Genomic DNA, 19,006 nt, shown 5'->3' with positions numbered 1-19,006 from the left:
ATTACTGCACTTATATACAAGTGAAGATAATAGTGGTTGTGGTCTTTTAGATAGCTTCAGCCCCAAAAAAGTAAAACATTGATTGTTTTTATTTGATATCATGTTTTTATTTAAAATATTTTTTTATTTTAATATATTAATATTAAAAAAATTAAATTTTAAAAATAAACAACTTTAACACTAACAAAACAATGCATTAGAATTCGTTATCAAGCCAACTGGTACTTATTTGAAAAAAAGTAAAATAAAATATAAAAAATAAGTAATAAGGTCATAAGGGCGGCCTTTTCTTTTCCCTTTCCTTTTTTTACTTCTTGTTTATTTTCCTTTTTAAAAAGTGAAGCCTACCCACCTTTGCATCTTCCATTTAAATTCATAGAAAAAGTATCATTCTGTCATCCTGTGAATGAACAGTCGAATTCTCTCAAAAAAAATTCAATCTTGGCTAGTTTAAGTTTCATCTGATCTAAGAATCTGAAAAACCCATCTCTCACCTCTCATTTAAGCTGTACTTTTAAGTATTTTGATGATTTGTAAGTCCCCAAGTTTCTCCCTTCTTGTCTCCATTTTAGCTTTTCTTTAACCCCAAAAGATATTGGTGAGCTAGGGTTTCATTTTCATGTTTCTCTAGCTCTTTACTTTGACTTCTTAGCAGTACTATTGTGTTTGCTTTGTTGTTTCAGTCTTTGCCTTTTGCTTACGTGTATTTTCTCTGATTATGATGTGATTAACCTTTTTTAGGAACTTTTTTGGTATTTGTTTATAGTTGTTTCTGCTGTTTTTGATCGCTGTCAAAACTTATAATAGTTAAAAGGTTTTCCTTTTGATTTCTTGGATGATTGTAGAAAATAATTTTTTGATCTTTAGCTTCTTGCCATTTTTTATGTTATCTCAGCTCTTTTTGTTGACTGTAACTGCCTGTTTGATTGCTGAGAAAAACTCAGGAAAATTAGGAGAAAAATTAACATGAGAATTTCTTTCTTTCTTTTTTGAAGTTTTGATTCTCATACTAATGAAAGATTAAAAATCTTTTATTTTTAAGCAAGTAAAAAGGGTTACTTTTTTTCTCCTCTGATTAGTTACTTGACTGGATTAATTTCGGTAGGTAAACGCTGACCTGCAGTTTGCTTTTTTTTGTTGAGAAATCCTTTTATATTGATTATCTAATTAATCCATTTCTGTTAATATTACCTATTTGATTGTCAAACAGGGTAGTCATATTGAGACAATGACCAGGGTAACCCGTGATTTTGGAGATACTATGCAAAAAGATGCTGTCCCAGCTGTATCAGCTGATGTTGCATTTGCTTCTAGTCGGTTTCCTAATTACAAAATTGGAGCTAACAATCAGATTGTGGATGCAAAAGATAGCCCAAAAGTATTGTCCATGAAGGAGGTTGTGGCACGCGAGACTACTTTACTTTTGGAACAGCAGAAACGCCTCTCTGTCCGTGACCTTGCCAATAAATTTGAAAAGGGATTGGCTGCTGCTGCCAAGTTGTCAGAAGAGGTTAAGCTTCTTTTAAGTTGTATTTAACCTTTTGTTTTGTTTCTGGAAGCTTGATTTGTTTTGCTTTAGATGGATTGTCTAATTTTTGAATAACTTGACCTCCTCAATTGTCTGTTACTGTACCCTTTTGGTTGCAGAGAAAATTAAGTTTGGTCAGGGAAATAGTTTTCGAACTTATTCTCCATGTTATTTTTCAACCATGCCAATTGGAAGTAATAAATTCAGCTGACCGTCTAGTCAACTTTTTTTCTTATCAATTGAGTGGAGCATCAATTAATTGTGGAAAAAAGTTGAAAGTTGGTTGTTTGTTTCTCCATTTCTCAAGCTTTAAGACGTTGGAGTTATTAATTTGCTAAAGAGAATGGATGATATAAGAAATCAAATTATAAGCTATTCAACTTTTGATTACAGGCTAGGCTCAGAGAGGCAGCTTCATTAGAGAAACATGTTCTATTGAAGAAGCTTAGGGATGCGCTAGAATCATTAAAAGGACGAGTGGCTGGTAGAAACAAGGATGATGTGGAAGAGGCTATTGCCATGGTTGGTCTTACTTCACTGCCGCTTTTATCAAATTTCTCATCCAAAAATTTTGATTTCATATGTAACTTAATGAATTGGTTCTGCTGCCATTGAGTACTTAAAGATTTATGTGGAAGATAAATTATGGTCAATTCTTCTAGGTGGAAGCGTTAGCAGTTCAGCTGACTCAGAGGGAAGGAGAGTTGATTCAAGAAAAAGCAGAAGTAAAGAAGCTAGCAAATTTTCTCAAGCAGGTAATCTAGTCTTTGATGAAATTTAGCTAATTTTTCTTAAGCTAGCAAATTCCATTCAGCAAGTTTTCTTATATATATATTTTTTTTTTTAATTTGAGAATCTGAGTTAGCAATAAGCATTTTTCTGCCTCATCATCTAGTGTTTGTATCCTTTTTTAGGCTTCAGAGGATGCCAAGAAACTTGTCGACGGGGAAAGAGCTTATGCTCGTGCTGAAATTGAGAGTGCAAGAGCAGCAGTACAGAGGGTGGAAGAAGCGATTCTGGAACATGAACGAATGTCTCGAGCTTCTGGAAAGCAGGTTTATACTAATTATTAGTTATTACAGCTTCAATGGGAGTTTGGCCCTTTGCTAATGTTATAAATTTTAAAAAGATCTTGTTTTATGTGGATATTAGATAGATATCCTCTTTATTGCATTTCATTTTTCAGTACTTGTAGTTAGCTATGAGTTTGGTACTTTTCTGCTTTTGAAATTGACAAGGACAGTCTGAAATCCTTTTCTTGTTCTTTTTATGCTCCTTTTGTGTTTGAATCCTGTTAAGTTTGTAGTTTGTGCATTATTTTGCTGCATATTTTTTTTTCTTTTTTTCATCTTATTCTTTACAAAAAAATTTGTGTGGCATATTAGGACTTGGAAGAATTAATGAAGGAGGTTCAAGAGGCTAGAAGGATCAAAATGTTGCATCAGCCAAGTAAGGTGTGTGCTGGATCTTTTGTGAAAATTTTATTTCCCACCAGACGTTCTAGTTACAAAACTAGATTGTTTCACTGTTCTATGAAATATGGTGAGGTTCTTGTAACATATTGGGGGCTCATGACTGTCCTTTTCAGGGTTTTTATCTATTTCTCTAAGCCTATTATGTGTTTTAACTGCATTTCAAACTAGAACTCAACAATCTTAATTCTAAAGTTGCTTTCAGATGCATGTATTTATCCTTTTTGAGCACCAAGTTAAGTCAGAACTGATAATGATTGTTGAAAATATAGTTCTCTTCTACAATGAAAATTACAATGCAGACTTTTTGAATGGGCACTGGTCAAAGTTATGAGTTGTAGGTTATCTGAAATTTCAAAATTCAAGGGAAATTGAGTTTCTAGGATAATGATTTTTCACTCCTCTGGAATGCTTGTGGTGACTGATAGCTTTATGAACTTTCAAATCTAGAGACAAATTCATTTATTGATCACAAGTGAATTGAACATATAATTGTAGGTTATGGACATGGAACATGAGATACGTGCATTGAGGATTCAACTTGCTGAGAAGTCTAAACGTTCTCTGCTGCTTCAAAAGGAGGTATTATTAGTGCTTGTAAAGATATTATGTTCTGGTCGTAAATAGCTTTTGTAACATCTCTGTAATTCTTATTTTAACTGCATGTTGTGAAGATGCTTAGTTGTTACTGCTTTTCTGCCATTATCCAATCTTAGAATTGTCATTTATCATTTGACTTGTACGGTTACCTCTCCCTGATTGTTATTTTAGTCCTCGCTTTCCAACCCGGTGTTGAGTTCTTTGGTTTCAGAATGTTGTTTAAAATCTTCAAGCAAGTCAAAATATGCAAAGTATTCAGGCAATAAGTTTAAGTTGGTAGTTTTTGTAATTCAAAATTGAAGTCTTTGAATGGTTTAAGATCTGGTTTAGGCTTTAATTAATGTGATATGCTTTTGTCAGAGCGACTCAATGGTTAAGAGGAAATTCTTTATGCATGCTTCCTTCTAAAAATGTTTCTTGTGAGATCTTCAATTATGATCTCTTGCTTTTGACATGCAATCCTAATGTCCATCATTTTGTTGTTCATTTATACTGAACTTGCTGAATAATATATCAGAGAATTGACTTCTTAAATATACCCCCCCAACCCTATAATTCTCAGCTGGCAAGGAGCAGGCGAGCGGAGCAGAGCATATTTCAATTATTTGAATTGGATGGCACTGAAGCTTTAGGTTCGTGTTTGCGGATCAATCCTTGCTCTGATAATGCTCCAGAACTTTCAAAATGTTCCATTCAGTGGTATCGTCTATCATCTGATGGTGGAAAAAAGGAGCTTATATCAGGTTTCTATCTGCAATCATGTTTCTCTTCTGGATGCTTTCAACAATTGAACAAAACACAGTAGATGTTTTATGGTTGATTCTGTGTTAATAGAGGATAGCATTTCATTCCTGCTTAGTGTCTTTAAGTTATTTAGTTTCTGTCTTGTAGATTTGATCTAGCCACTGTCAACCCTTTGTGAGATGATTGTCATTTTGTGAACCAAACAGTTGCTATGAAGCATGAAACCTGTTCGTACATGATTTTGTCACCCTTTTTGTTAAGCAAGCAACTTGTTGGATGCAATGCTGCTTGTTCTCCAACATTCAACTATCAACAGAGCATTTTTGATTGGGATATGAGCGGGATCTGAAATCCAGTAGATTGATTGAGATTTCAGTATCTTGATATATGAAGGTTGGATTGGCTGAATTGAGGACCTGTGTTATCTAGCAAGGCTAGAATAGAATATGGGATGAGTTATGTGAAAATGGGTATTTTCCCCACAAGTTTAGATGAATTGACAGAAAATTAAATGGTTAACAAGTTAGACACTTTCATTTTGATTTTGGGGAATATCCATGGAGTTAGAGGGTTAAATGAAAATGGATTTTTCCAGTGAGTATTTGTGGGATTCATGAAGAGAATAGCATATTTTGGGTTGTTTATGATTTATGCTTAGTTACCATAAATGCTGCATGAAAGAGACTATTGACAGCTTTCATTAATTTTACTCTCTACAGGAGCTACCAAACCAGTTTATGCTCCAGAGCCTTTTGATGTTGGGCGAGTCTTGCAAGCTGAAATTATTTCTGATGGCCAACAATTTTCTTTGAGCACTACTTGTCCCATTGATCCTGGTCTGTATTTGATCTGCTTCACTAATTTGGTTCTTGGTTTTCCAATTTTTATGGATCCAGCTCAACAAAGCTTTGATCCCAAACTAGTTGGACAGATTACAGAATCATTTTTCATGACTGTTCTCAATTTCCGTTAGTATATGGAACTTGATAATTAAAATTATGTGATTCACATGTCTGTACTTGAAGTTATGAACCATGCGATTTAGAAAGATAACTGGCTGATGTGATTTTGTGAACAGCTGCTGGTCTGGGAAGTTATGTGGAGGCACTTGTGCGAAAACATGATGTTGAATTCAATGTAAGTTGTGCTAAAACTGGTTTAACTTCTCTCTCTCTCTCTCTCTTTTTTTGGGTATCTAAACATGTCAAGTTCAATATTTTGGAATTGGTATCTGAACACTGCATATTGTGCATCTTTACAATGGCCATTTCAGTGATTTTTGTTACCCTTCTAAATTGAAGGGTGGGTTGTGGGTCAAGTTCTGGCCAGGCTGACCAATGGTGTTGGTCATTGGTTTAGTTTGAACTCAGACCAGCATCAAGTCTCCACGGATGCCTCATAAAGTATAGACAAAAGTGCATGTGCATATGGTAATTGGATATTTTCTTTTTGTTCATTCTTGAATCTTGAGGGCTTGCTGATGTTTTCATTCTAATGCTCTTACTGCAATATGTTAGTGAAAAGGTAATGATATTTGGCTATTTGCAACTTAGTGCAATTTAGGTTCTTTGACTCTCATGGCCTTAAGAGAGCATGCATACACATACAGAAAATAGGAAAAGATGTATACTAGAGATTCTGAGGTTATGACTTTGAGGACACAACCCTAGTTTATAGGAATAATCACAATGAGGGATGGGTAGTTGTGTACCTGATTCCAGTTGAAGGGGTATTTTCTTAACCATTGTAACGATCAAGGTGGCATTTACACTCCCATAGTCTCATTGCTTTTCCTTGAGCATGGAAACATACACGCATTCTAGTCTCTGCCTAGTGTTCCTTGTTATTGCTAAAAATGCTTTGGGATGTGAAGGCATCATAGATTTTCCTTTTCTTTTTGAGATTAGCAATGAACTGATGCAGGCAACACTCAAACTTGAGACTTTACCCTCTTGTTTTGCAAATGCCATTGAGCTGGAAGCTCATAGATTGAGGGCATCATAGTAATAACTCTTCAAGGATAACATGTTGAAGTTTACATTCATCTTGGTAAAGTTGATGGAATTTATAGAGGGTGTTTAGCTTAATGTTGTCTCATTGTGGTACGTGGCCAAATAAAAAAGAACTGGACTATCTATTTTTCCATCAAAGGATGCTATTATTCACCATTTAATTTTGTTTACTTTACAGGTCATTGTTACCCAGTCAAATGGGGCAGATCATCCATCAGAATCTATTCATGTGCTTCATGTCGGAAAGATGAGGATGAAGCTTCGCAAAGGGAAGTCGACAATTGCTAAAGAGTACTACTCTACTTCAATGCAGGTATGATGAACTGTTCAATATTTTCCTTTGTCAGATATCGCAGATAAGATGGTTTTGTATTTATGAAGGTCCATAGCCTTCACTTCTTTTTTACCATTATTTCCTTTTGATTGCAGAATATTGTGGTCTTTCCTTTCTGCACACAGACACAAACACACACACACCTCTTATGTTCCTACAAAGTTGTCAACGGTTCTTTTGTTGGACATTAGTGTCTTATTTTGGTTTTATCAATAAATAACCCTTTCGGGTCAGCCATTTCTCACACTCCTATTCTTCTAGCTGTGTGGAGTTAGAGGAGGTGGGAATGCTGCAGCTCAAGCATTGTTTTGGCAAGCAAAGACAGGGCTTTCCTTCGTATTAGCATTTGAATCTGCAAGAGAGAGGAATGCAGCCATAATGCTTGCAAGAAGGTTTGCTTTTGATTGCAATGTAAGTGCATCTCAAAATCTATCCATAAATCCTTGTATTGAAGTTTTATAAATTAGCGTGATCGATCTTTTTTCTCGTCCACAAATGAAATAACCCTTTTTGTTTTTGCAAATCATTGGAATGCCAGATTATGCTTGCCGGGCCAGATGACAGAGCTCGTTTAGGATCGTAAACCAACCTCCATTAGTCTTCTGTTTCACTAGTTGTAATTAAGTTGAGTTTACAAATGTACCGTAGGTTTGTAATAGTAGGAATTGGCATGCATGATTGTGTTATGGGCTTCCACCGTTCTTTTTTCTTTTTCATTCGTAAATTTTTCCGAGGCATTGTTTTTTTATTGTGCCTTCGTGTAGTGGAGATGGATTGTAGCCGTCTCAAATCTCTTAAACATAACTGCTGGTGTTGAATGGTTTTTTGTATGATGGCTGCGCAATTGGTTATTGTTTTAAGAGGTGTGCTATATTTCGTCCAGAAGCTTAATCCTCAGTCTAATATGCTATTTAAAGTTTTAAACTGTGCAAGCTGCATGTAATATGTTTGGGATTGTTACAATATGATGATACTTTCATGTAATTGAACAAGCAACATCTTCATGAAGACATCCATCCATCCAACATGGATGAAAATGCCATACTGATCCACAACGTGGCATTACAATCCCCACAATATCATGTTCACCAGCTATTCTTCCAATTTAAGATGCAGAAAAAAAAACCTGTACCCCAGCCCGTGTGCGCCTAGATCAGATTAATATCTTGATTGGATATTGATGTTTGATTGACTAGCTGGCTCCTGCGTGCAATCGGGCAAGTTCTCCTAAAACAACGCAATAAATTTGCCCGTATTGAGCTCTGTTGTGGTGGTTTCCATATTTATTTCCGGGCTGCTTCTCGAAGCCCTAAGAATTGGCAGCCGCTCAAAAAACTGTCTGAAAATCGAAGGGGCTGTCCATGAACCTCTCGGAGGTATCCGTCAGGGTCTTTCCAGGTTTTGGAATCTCTTCTTGTTGCCGAAGCACCAACCAGTTACTGTGCATTTTAACAGGTTTTGGCCTGGAACAGGGAATGCTCTAACCATTTACTCTTGGAACAAGGAATGCTTCAGGTGAGTGCAATCTCACGGTATATTTCACCACCATCTTGAGGTGAGGAATTTTCTGTATATCCCTTTCAAATGCTATCTTGTTCCAGTAATGCTAGTTACTGTTGCTTCTTGTACCTTTTCCATCAGTCTTCAGTTCCTAGCAAGCTCTGCCATAATCCAGACTGAACAAAATCTTCTATTAGTGAGGCCGAACTCGGACATCAGTTTCGTGTATATATCATGCCATGGACGAGGGTTCACCCCCTTTGGTCCCAGTAGCCGATCCAACTCCAGTGATCAGACCGGAAATTGTTGAACAATTTGGTTCGTGGATGCTGTGCAAAGGAACAGAAAAGGAGGGGGGAAATCCGTGCTTGAGAATCTCTAGCTCACGGTTAGGGATTTTGGGAGAAGATCCCGCTCGATAAAATGTTGATGGCTTGGAATATCATGCTGATATTTCTTTGCCTGTCCCGAATTCTTCTCCTGTTATTAATTAGCCTCACAATTTCAGGGAATGGAAACCCTACAGCTAAAGGCAAATCTGTCCGTTTTCGGTCAGTCAACGAAGGCGCTTCTATTTCTCATGTTAGGCCTCAAGGGTATCTTGTTGTTAATGGACCTCGTAATGCCCTCCCTAGACCAAAACCACGTGGAGTGATCGCCACACACGAATCTCATAAACTCCAAGACCATCAGACAGTAGCAAATGAAGTAACATGGCCAGTTCTCATCAGTTTTTTGAACGGTATCAATTCTCGTTGTTATGTTGTTTCTAACTTTCTAATACTCCCTCTCATCTTTCTTCCCACTCAGACTCGATACTTCCTCTTGGTTTCCCTATTAATCAGTCTCCTAAACACACCAGATGACTTTGTTAAAGCGACCCAAGAGGGCCAATTTTGCGAGGGTGTCATGTCCGAAGAAATTGTTCAAAAAAATAAACAGGGGGGGGGTTGAATGTTCAAACTGTTCTATACAGTGTGGTTATTCTTTTGTAATGAAACATTGCACATGAAAAATGTGCCAGCTTTTTATCATATTGCCTCTAACAATTGGCATAGCCTTTTAATTTGTACATTGTTGTCGACTTGTTCTATGCAAAAGGGACAAAATAATCACGACTTACTTCTATTCCGCACAAAATTTTATTTTATTCTCTTTTCACCCTTTTCTGAACTGAACCATCATCAAATACAGCAGCAACTGCAACCTCTCCCTCGGCCAAGCCTAGATCGACGGTGTTCCCCAGCCTAAGACTTCTTGTTTTCAAAGTATGGGTCTCATTGTTTTCCAAGGGTATATTTTATCGCTCTATGCATTGTTTTTGAGGACTTCTTGTCAGAAAATATTAACTGGCAATTTAAATCTTAGGCTAAACAGTTTCAAGCTTTCAGCGACTACAAGATTAACAATTAGGCCAAGCAGGGAAGCAAAGCAAATTCTGCAGTTTCACCGTTGGCTAAAAGCCTCTCAAACCAAAACCATTTTATATGCAGTTGCAGTTAGCCTCCCCATCATCATTGGAGATGCGTTAGCTGAATGCGCAAGATGTGTGCTTTGTATGTTAAAAAAAAACACCATGCTTCCATTCTACTCGCTATGAAAGAGAAAAATAGAAGTGAGGTACAGAAATAATCAGCAAATTCAGAAACAAGTTTCAGTCAGTAACTCTGCGGGGCCAATAATTCTGAATTAGCATGTAACCACTCATAATCTAATTGCTTAATTAGAGAAGCGAACACAAAGAATGTAAAAGAATCTTTAAACTAGAATCAAATGAAGCATTTCTCACGTAGTTTGACAGCTGCTTCACCAAAAGGAGCAGGATACTAAATGAACACTACGGATCGTGATAGCAGCATGATCTTCAAAGAATGTAAAAGAATCTTTGAACTATATTCAAATCAAGCATCTCTAATGTAGTTTGACAAGAAGACTACGACAGATCATGATAACAGCAGCATGATCTTCAAAGAATGTAAAAGAATCTTTAAACTTGAATCAAATCAAGCATTTCTCATGTAATTTGACAACTGCTTCACCCAAAGGAGCAGGATAATATATGAAGACTATGGATCATGATAGCAGCAGCATGATCTTCCCTATTAACTAAACACTACTGATATATGGAAGACGCAAGCATCTAGCCATCAAAACATTCAGACTTTCAAAATTAAGAATCCTGTTCACCCAAATGTTACAAGAACTTTTTCATAGCGATTCAGATGAAAGGTTTCTCTGGCTGGGGTAAGAAGAGCCACAGCACCATGATCTGCACTTGAGAATTTCTTGTAGACAGCCTTGAGCTTACACATCAAAACATCAAGACTTTCAAAAATAGAATCTTGTTCACTCAATTGTTGTATAAAAACTTTTTCATGGCGATCTGCACTTGAGACTGTTACAAGAACTTTTTCATAGCGATTCAGATGAAAGGTTTCTCTGGCTGGGGTAAGAAGAGCCACAGCACCATGATCTGCACTTGAGAATTTCTTGTAGACAGCCTTGAGTATACGCATCAAAATATTAAGACTTTCCAAAATATAATCTTATGCACTCAAATGTTGTATAAGAACTTTTTCATGGCAATTCAGATGAAAGGCTTCTGGCTGGGGTAAGAAGAGCCACAGCACCATGATCTGCACTTGAGAATTTCTTGTAGACAGCCTTGAGCTTACTTTCAGCAGCTGCAGTGTGAAAATGAACCAGGAGCTTTGCACAATCCCTGTTGCATGACAGAAATAAAACATAAAAAGTTAACTATGAGGCATCCAACCAACAACCAACAGTGTGCCAAATTATGGTGTGGTTAAGGTACCTTAACCACAACTAGAGAAGCCTCAGTACTGTGTGCCAAATTATGGCACACCATGATTAGTTTAACTTAATTATGATCCATATTTTTAGTTATAGAAAAGTTACCTTAACAAATCTTCAGTGTAGCCAGTGTGGTGCTTTAAAGTTTCAGTCCAGAAAGGGATCTTATCCAGAGTGCATCGAGCAGCATACACAGCTGATGCGGCAATTGTTGAAGGACCATATTTGACAACAACCGGATATTGCATCAGACCAAGTTCAGACAGGAAGAACACCAGATTCTCTGTCTACATCAGTGAAACATTAGCTTAATTATGATGAGCCATATCTAGGAGGTATCAACATGAAAAAGCAGGGCTTGAAAACAAAATTATAACAATGTTACGTTGGTACCTCTTCATCGGATGGAATGGAGGCCTTGATATATCTAACAAGGAAAACATAGGGTGTTGGAACTGTTAGATACCACTCTAGCTTTCCTAAGATTGCTTTCTCCATTGCCAGAACTTGCTCTCTTATATAGGCATTGTCAGATATGCGAACAAAGTCATTAACCTGTAAATTTGAGAACAAAAGAATTATCATGTCTGGAGAGTGAGTTCAACAGAAAAAACAAAAATGCCAAGGCAATAACATTGAAAAGTGAAGAATACTGCACCTCTGGTGCCCATATTTCTTCGTACTTGCAAGCTATAAGCATTGAGCTGATGCCAACCAACTGAAGTTCCCTCCTTGGTACCAACTTCAATGCTAGGAACCTATCCACAATATTTATGGTAAGATAGAGAGTTTCCGGCATTAGTAAAAACTTTCGATGAACATCTATCAGCCAATCTACAAGGATCGATCTCATCTTTGCATTGATGTCTGGTTGGAATTGCAAGTAGTCATGTACCCTACTGTCAACCTGCATAAAACTCCTTATGTTAATGTGTGTGTGTTAGAGAGAGAGAGAGAGAGAGAGATACACAGATAGATATATAGAGAGAGGGGATATCTTTACCTCTGCAAGCTTGTAAAACTCGTACATCTCATCAACGTATTCAACTACTGCCAACTCATTATTAACATCAGCAGCATCAATTTCCACCAGTGTATCCTCAGGCTTACCACAAGCGGCCTAGTGTTACAAACCACATCAGTAAATAAACAATCAGAAGGATAGAACAAATAATACATAAATCAGAAGCGAAACTCTCTGATTACCTTGCTTCGAGCAGTGAGGATAGAAGTGAGTGTCTTGACTTCTTTCCTTGGTACTCTGCTAACAGGTTTACTCTTTTCTGTTTCCTCAGAGCTTATCACAATGACATCCTCAGGTCTATGCTTCTCGTTAACCTTCTTTATTGCTGCTGCTGGGACCTTAGTAGCTGCAGGAGCCCTCACATTACGAGCAACCACAGAATCTACAACTTCTGTGATTGGTTTCTGCAAGAAGGTGTTGAATGCATTCATTAAGTGAGATTCCAGAAGATCCCGACTCCCGGTTACAAAATGGTCACACCAAAAAATGTTAGCTAACCTTCCCTTGCAAAGATACATGATCATTCACTAAATTGCCAATATCTTGAAGCACTCTTCTATTCCTTCCATCTGCTGGTGCAAAAGCCCTCTGCTTCGCTTCTCCTAAAAGAAAAGGAAATAAAATTAATCTAGCAGTGTAAAGTTTACAGAAAAAAAAGTTGCAAGACAGTACAAAATTGATAAAAGACACCCATTGTGTTAAAACATGATAATATCAGCATCAAATTCAAGAGAATACGATAAAGGACACAAACAAAAAATCAATACATCAAAGAAGAAAAGGAAGGACTGAAAGATACTCGTGAAATTAGAATGCCAATGATCCAACCATGGTTCCCATCAAACAAGACAATCCCAATATCAAAACTGAAAATGTGAAAGAATTACTATTGGTAAGGACAGAAATCTAATATGCAAATAGACAGCGAAATCTTAAGGCAATTGCCTATATATTCTATCAATTAATCAAACAACAAAACCGTACTATAAGAGAATATGAAATACCCTCAAACAAAAAAAGCAAAGAAAGAAAGAAAGTAAGCCTCAAAAAAGGAACAGAAATCAATCCCATTTTGCAGATTCAATAAAGGATTCTTAAAAGTAAATTTCCTTTTATTATAAACCAAATTATCATGCATCAAAACCGTAATCACACACATGAACAAAGTATAAAGGAACCAAACCCAAAGAAAGAATCACCTATGCATGCATTCAGACCAGATCATAAAGAACACTTCAAAATACAAAAAGGAAACAAACGATAAACAAAAACCAAAACCCAACAAGTAGTTTTTACCTAAACCATATCAAATACCATGATCAAACCTAAAGCAGAACCAAAACCACACAGAAATAGCCTTTCACTCAGAAAAACCACAAATAACAGTTCGAACCACAAAAAATGAAACAGAAACGCAAAAAGAAACAAAACGCAGAAAAAAAAATTAAGAAACCAAAACCCAAAAACCGATTTTTTTTTTTTTACCTCTGGGTTGTTGTTGATAAGAAACAACAAGATTTCTTGAACCCATTGTGTTTTCTTCTTGATTTTGACCAAAGACTCTTTCAAATATTGATGATAAAAACTCTTGGAGAAGAGTACTTCGTGCCTCTCCTTCTTCAGCGTTATTGATCGTCACCCTTCTTCAAACCTTTTATCTCTCTCTACAAACCCTTTATCTCTGCAAATTCTTTCTCTGTTTCTTGTATTTGTTTGCGTCTGGTGATGAGGAAAACGAGAGCGCGCAAGCAAGCAAATGATCAACGACTCAAAGAAGACTACTTTTGAAGAGACGCAAGGACCTCCAACGGTCGATTTTTTGGTTAATTTCCACCGTTTGATTGTTCAGATCTGACGGAGGTTAAGGCGTTTGTTGTTTTTATGGACTTGAATAGATACCATGCGCATAAAAAAATAATAAAATTAAGTGCTGTAAATATATTTAAAAAAATTAATAAACCAACGTTATAGAATAAAACTGAAAAAAAAAATGATTGTCAAAACTGAATAATAAAACGATGAAAAATAAAATTATAAAAAAATATTAATGAAAATATCATAAAGTTATAAAAATTTTGGATGATAAAATTTAAAAAATAATAATTAAGATTATAGATGCAATGATGAATTTAAAATAAATTTAAATTTGATAAAAAAGTGAATAATAAAAATAAAAAATCAAAATACTGAGAGCTAAAATTTAAAATATCATTAAATAATGAATTGAAGGGAAAAATTAAAGATTCCAAGTCAATAAATTCATAAAAAAAATAAAAAATAAAAATAAAAATCAAATGAGTGAAAATTAAATTAAAAAAAAATTAAAATACATCATTTGATTCTTAAAATAGTTGCCTAGCAAGTTAACTCGTGATCCAAAACTTAGATTGGCTTAGTTTTTAAAAGTAATTGCAATAAAACATTAAAAATATCTAATAGTTATATTTAATGAATAAGGAAAAATTCTCATAAAAAAGTTCAACAAAACCTTAAAAAAAAATGCTTTAGGAAACTAATGTTTTTCTATTATTTTAAAAACAAATGGAAAATCCCATAGGAAGTTGGAAAAAAAAGTAAGAAAATATCCAAAGATAAAATAAAAAAAATAACTAAAAAAAAAGGATAAAATAAAGTAAACTCGGGTGAATTTTTTAAATCTAAGTTAATATCTTAAATTCATAAACCATTAAATTTCAAATCTAATCTCAACTAGAAAGCTCAATATAAAACAAATTCAATCCTAAAGGGTGAGATAAATTAATTTAATCATGAAAAAAAAAATTTCTAAAAAGAAAGATCTAATAAAAAACACCAAAAAGATCGAGATAGTATTAAACCAAATTTAATGTTTAAAAATAAAATAAATTAATTTAATCTAATTCAAAAAATTTATTTTAAAAGAGGTACTCTCAAAAAGCCATGTTACTCTCAAAAAGCCATAAAAAGTTCCATAAAAAAATGAAAAAAAAATATCGAATGATGAAATCAAAAATAAAAACTCGAGTCAACTCAGTTTAACTTTAATAATATGTGACATGAGATGTGAGAAAGAGATAATTTTATAAAAAAAATCACGAAGCTCAAGGCTTAATAAATAAATATCAAATAATGAAAATAAAATAAAAAAGGATAAAACTTTAACCGGGTTGATCATTAAAAATTATAGACCGGGTCATAATTGTAGAAGACAAACATAGAAAAATAATGAAGTAAAATTCTCAATCATAAAAAAATCAAAAATAAAAAACAATGAGGACTAAAAAATAATTGAAAGAAAATAATTAGGAATTATATTAAAAATAATAATTGAATAAAATAATAATAATAATAATAAAAAGAACAATAAAAAAAGAGGAAAAAAATTGGAAAAAAAATAAAATCAAATTAAATTCTAAAGGACAAAATAAAAAAATATACAAGGGATAAAAAAATTACAATAAAAAATAAGAACCAAATTATATATAAAAATTAGATAAAATAAATATAGAGAGATGAAACTGAAATAAACACAAAAACCTATAAGAAACACTCAAATCAAAACAAATAAAAATTAAATGAAAAAAAACAAATATTAAAACAAATACAAATTGGAAGACGTCACTTAATTTTTAAAGACTCAACATAAATACTAAAGCACATAAAAGTATAATTTTGAAATCCAGTTTACCCTGGTGGGCCAACCCAATATACAACCCCATGTCTCTTATTAAAAAAATTAAGATTTAATTTAAAATTTGGATGAATATAGGTATAATTTTGTATTTAAATGATTAGCATTTGTTGAGCTATTTTAAAGTATTTTTAGAGTTTCAATAATTAAAATAAGATCTCAAAGGTAATAACTTACAAAATTATTTATATTATTTAAGGATACATAAACAAGCATAAAAAAAAATAGAATTAACCTATTTTGTAAAACATATAATTTAGTATCTTTCTTTCCTGTTAAAGATAGAGCTGAATTTACATATTAATTAGAATTGACATGTATTTTGTATTTTATATTGTTATGGACAAAAAAAAAAGTATTTTGCAAATAAAGAGCAGGGGTCTTTTTAATTTTGGTATGTAAAATTTATTAATTTAAGAATATTTTTGCTAAACTAAACGTTTCAATATATAATTCGTGTTTCGATGTATATTTATAATTATAACGATGTGTGGAATATTTTCCTTTTCGTTCTTTTTATGTGGACACACCATAAGTTTACACGAGCTGTGCTCTTAGACCTGTGAATCTGACCTCCGTGCTAAAAGTGCTCCTTTTCCCCATTTAGATTAGAATCAGGTTCCTAGTGGATAAGGTAATCTCAATCAAAAAATTCTCAGATAGTGATATAAATAAAAGTTGTTAAAATTGTTTTTTAATTTATAAAATTATATGATTTTATGATTTTACAAATTAAAACATATTTTGCATGCTCAATTATCTAACAAAATAAAAAATAAATGAAATTAGGTTAAATCGGGTGAAATCATTAAAATCAGAAAAATTACAAAAAATTGTGATTTCAGGACCAATTTTGTGATTTCACCAAAATGCATAAACTAAAGAAAAATATTCCCCATGCTCCAATTATCCGGTGCCTATTAGATGTGCAAATGCACAATCACACCAATTCTTCAAAGTCTTCACTCTGATCATTGCGCAGAACGAAATCTCTTTCTTTCTTTTCACCGAATAAAAATTTCTAATTTCTTTCTCTATTACCCAACTGGCAACCACAAAAGCAATGACAATCACTGTTACGGTCACAATCCAATCTTCACTCTTTCTCTTTCTTCACTCCAGTCATTAGTGCTCACGGTGGCCGCTTTTTTTAATCAATATCAACGACAATCCCTTCAATAGTTCACGGCTTACTCTTCAATCTTCATCAATAGCGGCAAGCTGGTAACGATCTCCTTTCTTTCTCATTATCAATAGCTCACGACTTCCTCTTCATCAATAGCAGCAGGCGACATTGCTCTCCGCTTCAACTTTCATCATCAACTGCTTCCTCTTTACTATAAGTTGTTCCCCTATAATTATATCTTTAAACTTCAAATGTAAAACTATAATGGTATAATATTCCCCTTTACAAATTTTAAATATTGATTTTGCCGGTCTTGATAATGATCTTGAATAACAATTTATCCATTTATAATGTTTTTATGTCCCTTGAATTGAATTGAATTGAATTGATGGAATGATTTTAGTGTGGTGTGGAGTTAGTCGTGGACCATGAAATGTGGAATTTGTGTTTTCCTGATTGTATGAATTAGTATGTAAAACTGATATTTTACTTAATTAGTGGAAATTGTGTCTACCTGATTGAATGATTTTAGCATGGTGTGGACTGTGAAATGTGAAAATCATGTTTCTGGAATGTGGCAATTATCTCTGTTTGTGTCTTGTATTAATTAGTTGTTGTTGCTTTGTGTTTGTGTGTTGCAGACTATGGAGTCTATAGATTGTAGAATGATGAAATGATTTTAGGATGCCATTTCAATATATGTATCGAAGTAAATTGAAAGTATTATTTTAGGATGCCATTTTATTAATCGAATGATGGAATGATTTTATGAAAAATTTAATTATTTATTTTAATTTTGTTAATTATTAGCTAATGAAAAGTTATTTAAATTATATACAAATTTTTATTTGAGTCATATATTTTAAGGTGCTTGAACTATGTATATATTTTTATTTGAAACATGTATTTTCATGTGCTTAAACTATGTATGAATTTTTATTTAAAGCATGAATTTTTTATTGATGTATTTTAAAATTCCTTACGATTTTATGATTTTATGATCCAAGTTTGTTTTATATTTTATGTGCCATGTTAAAATTTTGATTTTAACAATCTTGACACAAACTTAATTGTGATCATATAAAGACAGGCAAATGTAGATTTTTAGCATCAGTTTGACTAGTCCAAACTTTCATGGTTCCATTGAACCAAGAATATGGTTAAGGGGAAAAAAACACAATAAAAGAACAAAGCATCTTTATCTCTCTCTCTCTCTCTCTACACACACACACACACACAAATATATATATATATATATATATCAAAGATTAATATAAAATGGTCCCGCCCTCTTTCTTTTTGTTGCTTTTATGGGTAACTTTGTCACATAGACAAGTGTAATAGATACATGGATGTCAATTGAATTCATATCTGATATTTATAATCTTGATAAAATGTTAGATGATATGGATGTAGCTCACTTATTATATTCAATACTTTATACTTGACCAAATATCGAGCTCAATAGAATGTGTGTTTGGCAAGTTATCAAACTTAATATTTTTAAATTTAGCTATATGATAAGCCCAAACAAACAAGGATCTGGCATGCTGCTTGACTTGTTGTCTTAGGGGTCGGCTATCTACTAAGCCCAAAAAACATAAGTCTAGCTCGCTGTCATAGCAATTAACCGTGAGTTTGGTAGTGTGCATAACACAAAAGACTAAATATATGAAGATCGTTATAGGCTCCATGTTAGGCCATAAAGTTCTGTTTGGATTTTTTTATGACTACACTAATAAATGTATAAAAAAATTCTTAATGATTTTCTATATTTCCATTTTATTAATATTGTAAAATAATATTTATCTTTTATTAATATTGTGCATGAGATATTTATTTATTATTAATGTTATCAAGAAGAAAAAGGCATTTCAATCTTCCCATTTCAATGACCTACTATATTTTTCTTATGACTACACCAATAAATATATAAAATATTTTTCAATGACCTACTATATTTCCATCTCATTAATATTGTGAAATGATATTTATTTTTCATTATTATTATACAAAAGATATTTATTTATTATTAATATTATCAAGAAGAAAAAGATATTTCAAACCCCCCACTTCACTGAAATAACAAGGTTGAGGGGTTATAAATATTTCTTGAACCATTTTGATAAAAGATTGACAATCTTAATATTTATGAATTAAAATTTTAAATTTTAGAGTATTT

General features: G+C 33.5%; 2 protein-coding genes and 1 long non-coding RNA gene across 5 annotated transcripts; 2 read left to right on the top strand and 1 right to left on the bottom strand.

Moving 5' to 3' along the window:
* Positions 1–306: 306 nt before the first annotated feature.
* On the top strand, positions 307–7,575 carry LOC105133920 (uncharacterized). Of its 2 annotated transcripts, none has more exons than XM_011038079.1 (13): positions 307–533; positions 1,211–1,510; positions 1,922–2,050; positions 2,191–2,283; positions 2,443–2,583; positions 2,914–2,982; positions 3,499–3,582; positions 4,163–4,343; positions 5,064–5,180; positions 5,423–5,481; positions 6,535–6,669; positions 6,952–7,101; positions 7,229–7,575. In XM_011038079.1, the coding sequence occupies exons 2-13, from the start codon at positions 1,229–1,231 to the stop codon at positions 7,271–7,273; spliced, it is 1,485 nt and encodes a 494-aa protein (XP_011036381.1). In that variant the 5' UTR covers positions 307–533; positions 1,211–1,228; the 3' UTR covers positions 7,274–7,575. The 2 variants fall into 2 exon arrangements, with proteins under 2 accessions (XP_011036381.1, XP_011036382.1); XM_011038080.1 differs by lacking the exon at positions 307–533 and adding an exon at positions 832–1,101.
* An 18-nt stretch (positions 7,576–7,593) lies between these two features.
* LOC105133919 (uncharacterized) lies at positions 7,594–9,318 on the top strand. Its single transcript, XR_843894.1, has 2 exons — positions 7,594–8,066; positions 8,146–9,318. It is a non-coding gene; the product is annotated as an uncharacterized LOC105133919 (long non-coding RNA).
* Positions 9,319–10,171: 853 nt separating this feature from the next.
* Positions 10,172–13,559, bottom strand: LOC105133918 (G2/mitotic-specific cyclin S13-7-like). 2 transcript variants are annotated; one of them, XR_843893.1, is made up of 9 exons: positions 13,514–13,559; positions 12,527–12,630; positions 12,211–12,432; positions 12,008–12,124; positions 11,663–11,911; positions 11,398–11,559; positions 11,110–11,291; positions 10,664–10,912; positions 10,172–10,573 (listed from the first exon to the last, which is right to left on the bottom strand). XR_843893.1 is itself a non-coding variant. In XM_011038078.1 (9 exons), the coding sequence occupies exons 1-8, from the start codon at positions 13,557–13,559 to the stop codon at positions 10,768–10,770; spliced, it is 1,227 nt and encodes a 408-aa protein (XP_011036380.1). In that variant the 3' UTR covers positions 10,172–10,550; positions 10,754–10,767. The 2 variants fall into 2 exon arrangements, 1 of the variants encoding a protein (XP_011036380.1); XM_011038078.1 differs by having other exon boundaries at positions 10,172–10,550; positions 10,754–10,912.
* Between the last annotated feature and the right edge of the window lie 5,447 nt (positions 13,560–19,006).

This window comes from Populus euphratica, unplaced genomic scaffold (assembly GCF_000495115.2).
Source record: "Populus euphratica unplaced genomic scaffold, PopEup_1.0 scaffold38.1, whole genome shotgun sequence".
Lineage (NCBI taxonomy): Eukaryota > Viridiplantae > Streptophyta > Magnoliopsida > Malpighiales > Salicaceae > Populus > Populus euphratica.
The sequence above is the reverse complement of the archived record's forward strand: the minus strand, read 5'-3'. Positions and strand labels throughout refer to the sequence as shown.

Bases quoted from the DNA above. Each gene is read 5' to 3' on its own strand.
- LOC105133920 (XM_011038079.1), top strand. From the start codon at position 1,229: ATGACCAGGGTAACCCGTGATTTTGGAGATACTATGCAAAAAGATGCT. The intron at 2,584-2,913 runs GTTTATACTAAT...GTGGCATATTAG, and splicing joins CTCGAGCTTCTGGAAAGCAG to GACTTGGAAGAATTAATGAA. The intron at 2,983-3,498 runs GTGTGTGCTGGA...ATATAATTGTAG, and splicing joins TGTTGCATCAGCCAAGTAAG to GTTATGGACATGGAACATGA.
- LOC105133918 (XM_011038078.1), bottom strand. From the start codon at position 13,559: ATGGGTTCAAGAAATCTTGTTGTTTCTTATCAACAACAACCCAGAG. The intron at 11,912-12,007 runs GTAAAGATATCC...AGTTTTATGCAG, and splicing joins AGTTTTACAAGCTTGCAGAG to GTTGACAGTAGGGTACATGA. The intron at 11,292-11,397 runs GTACCAACGTAA...TCACTGATGTAG, and splicing joins CCATTCCATCCGATGAAGAG to ACAGAGAATCTGGTGTTCTT.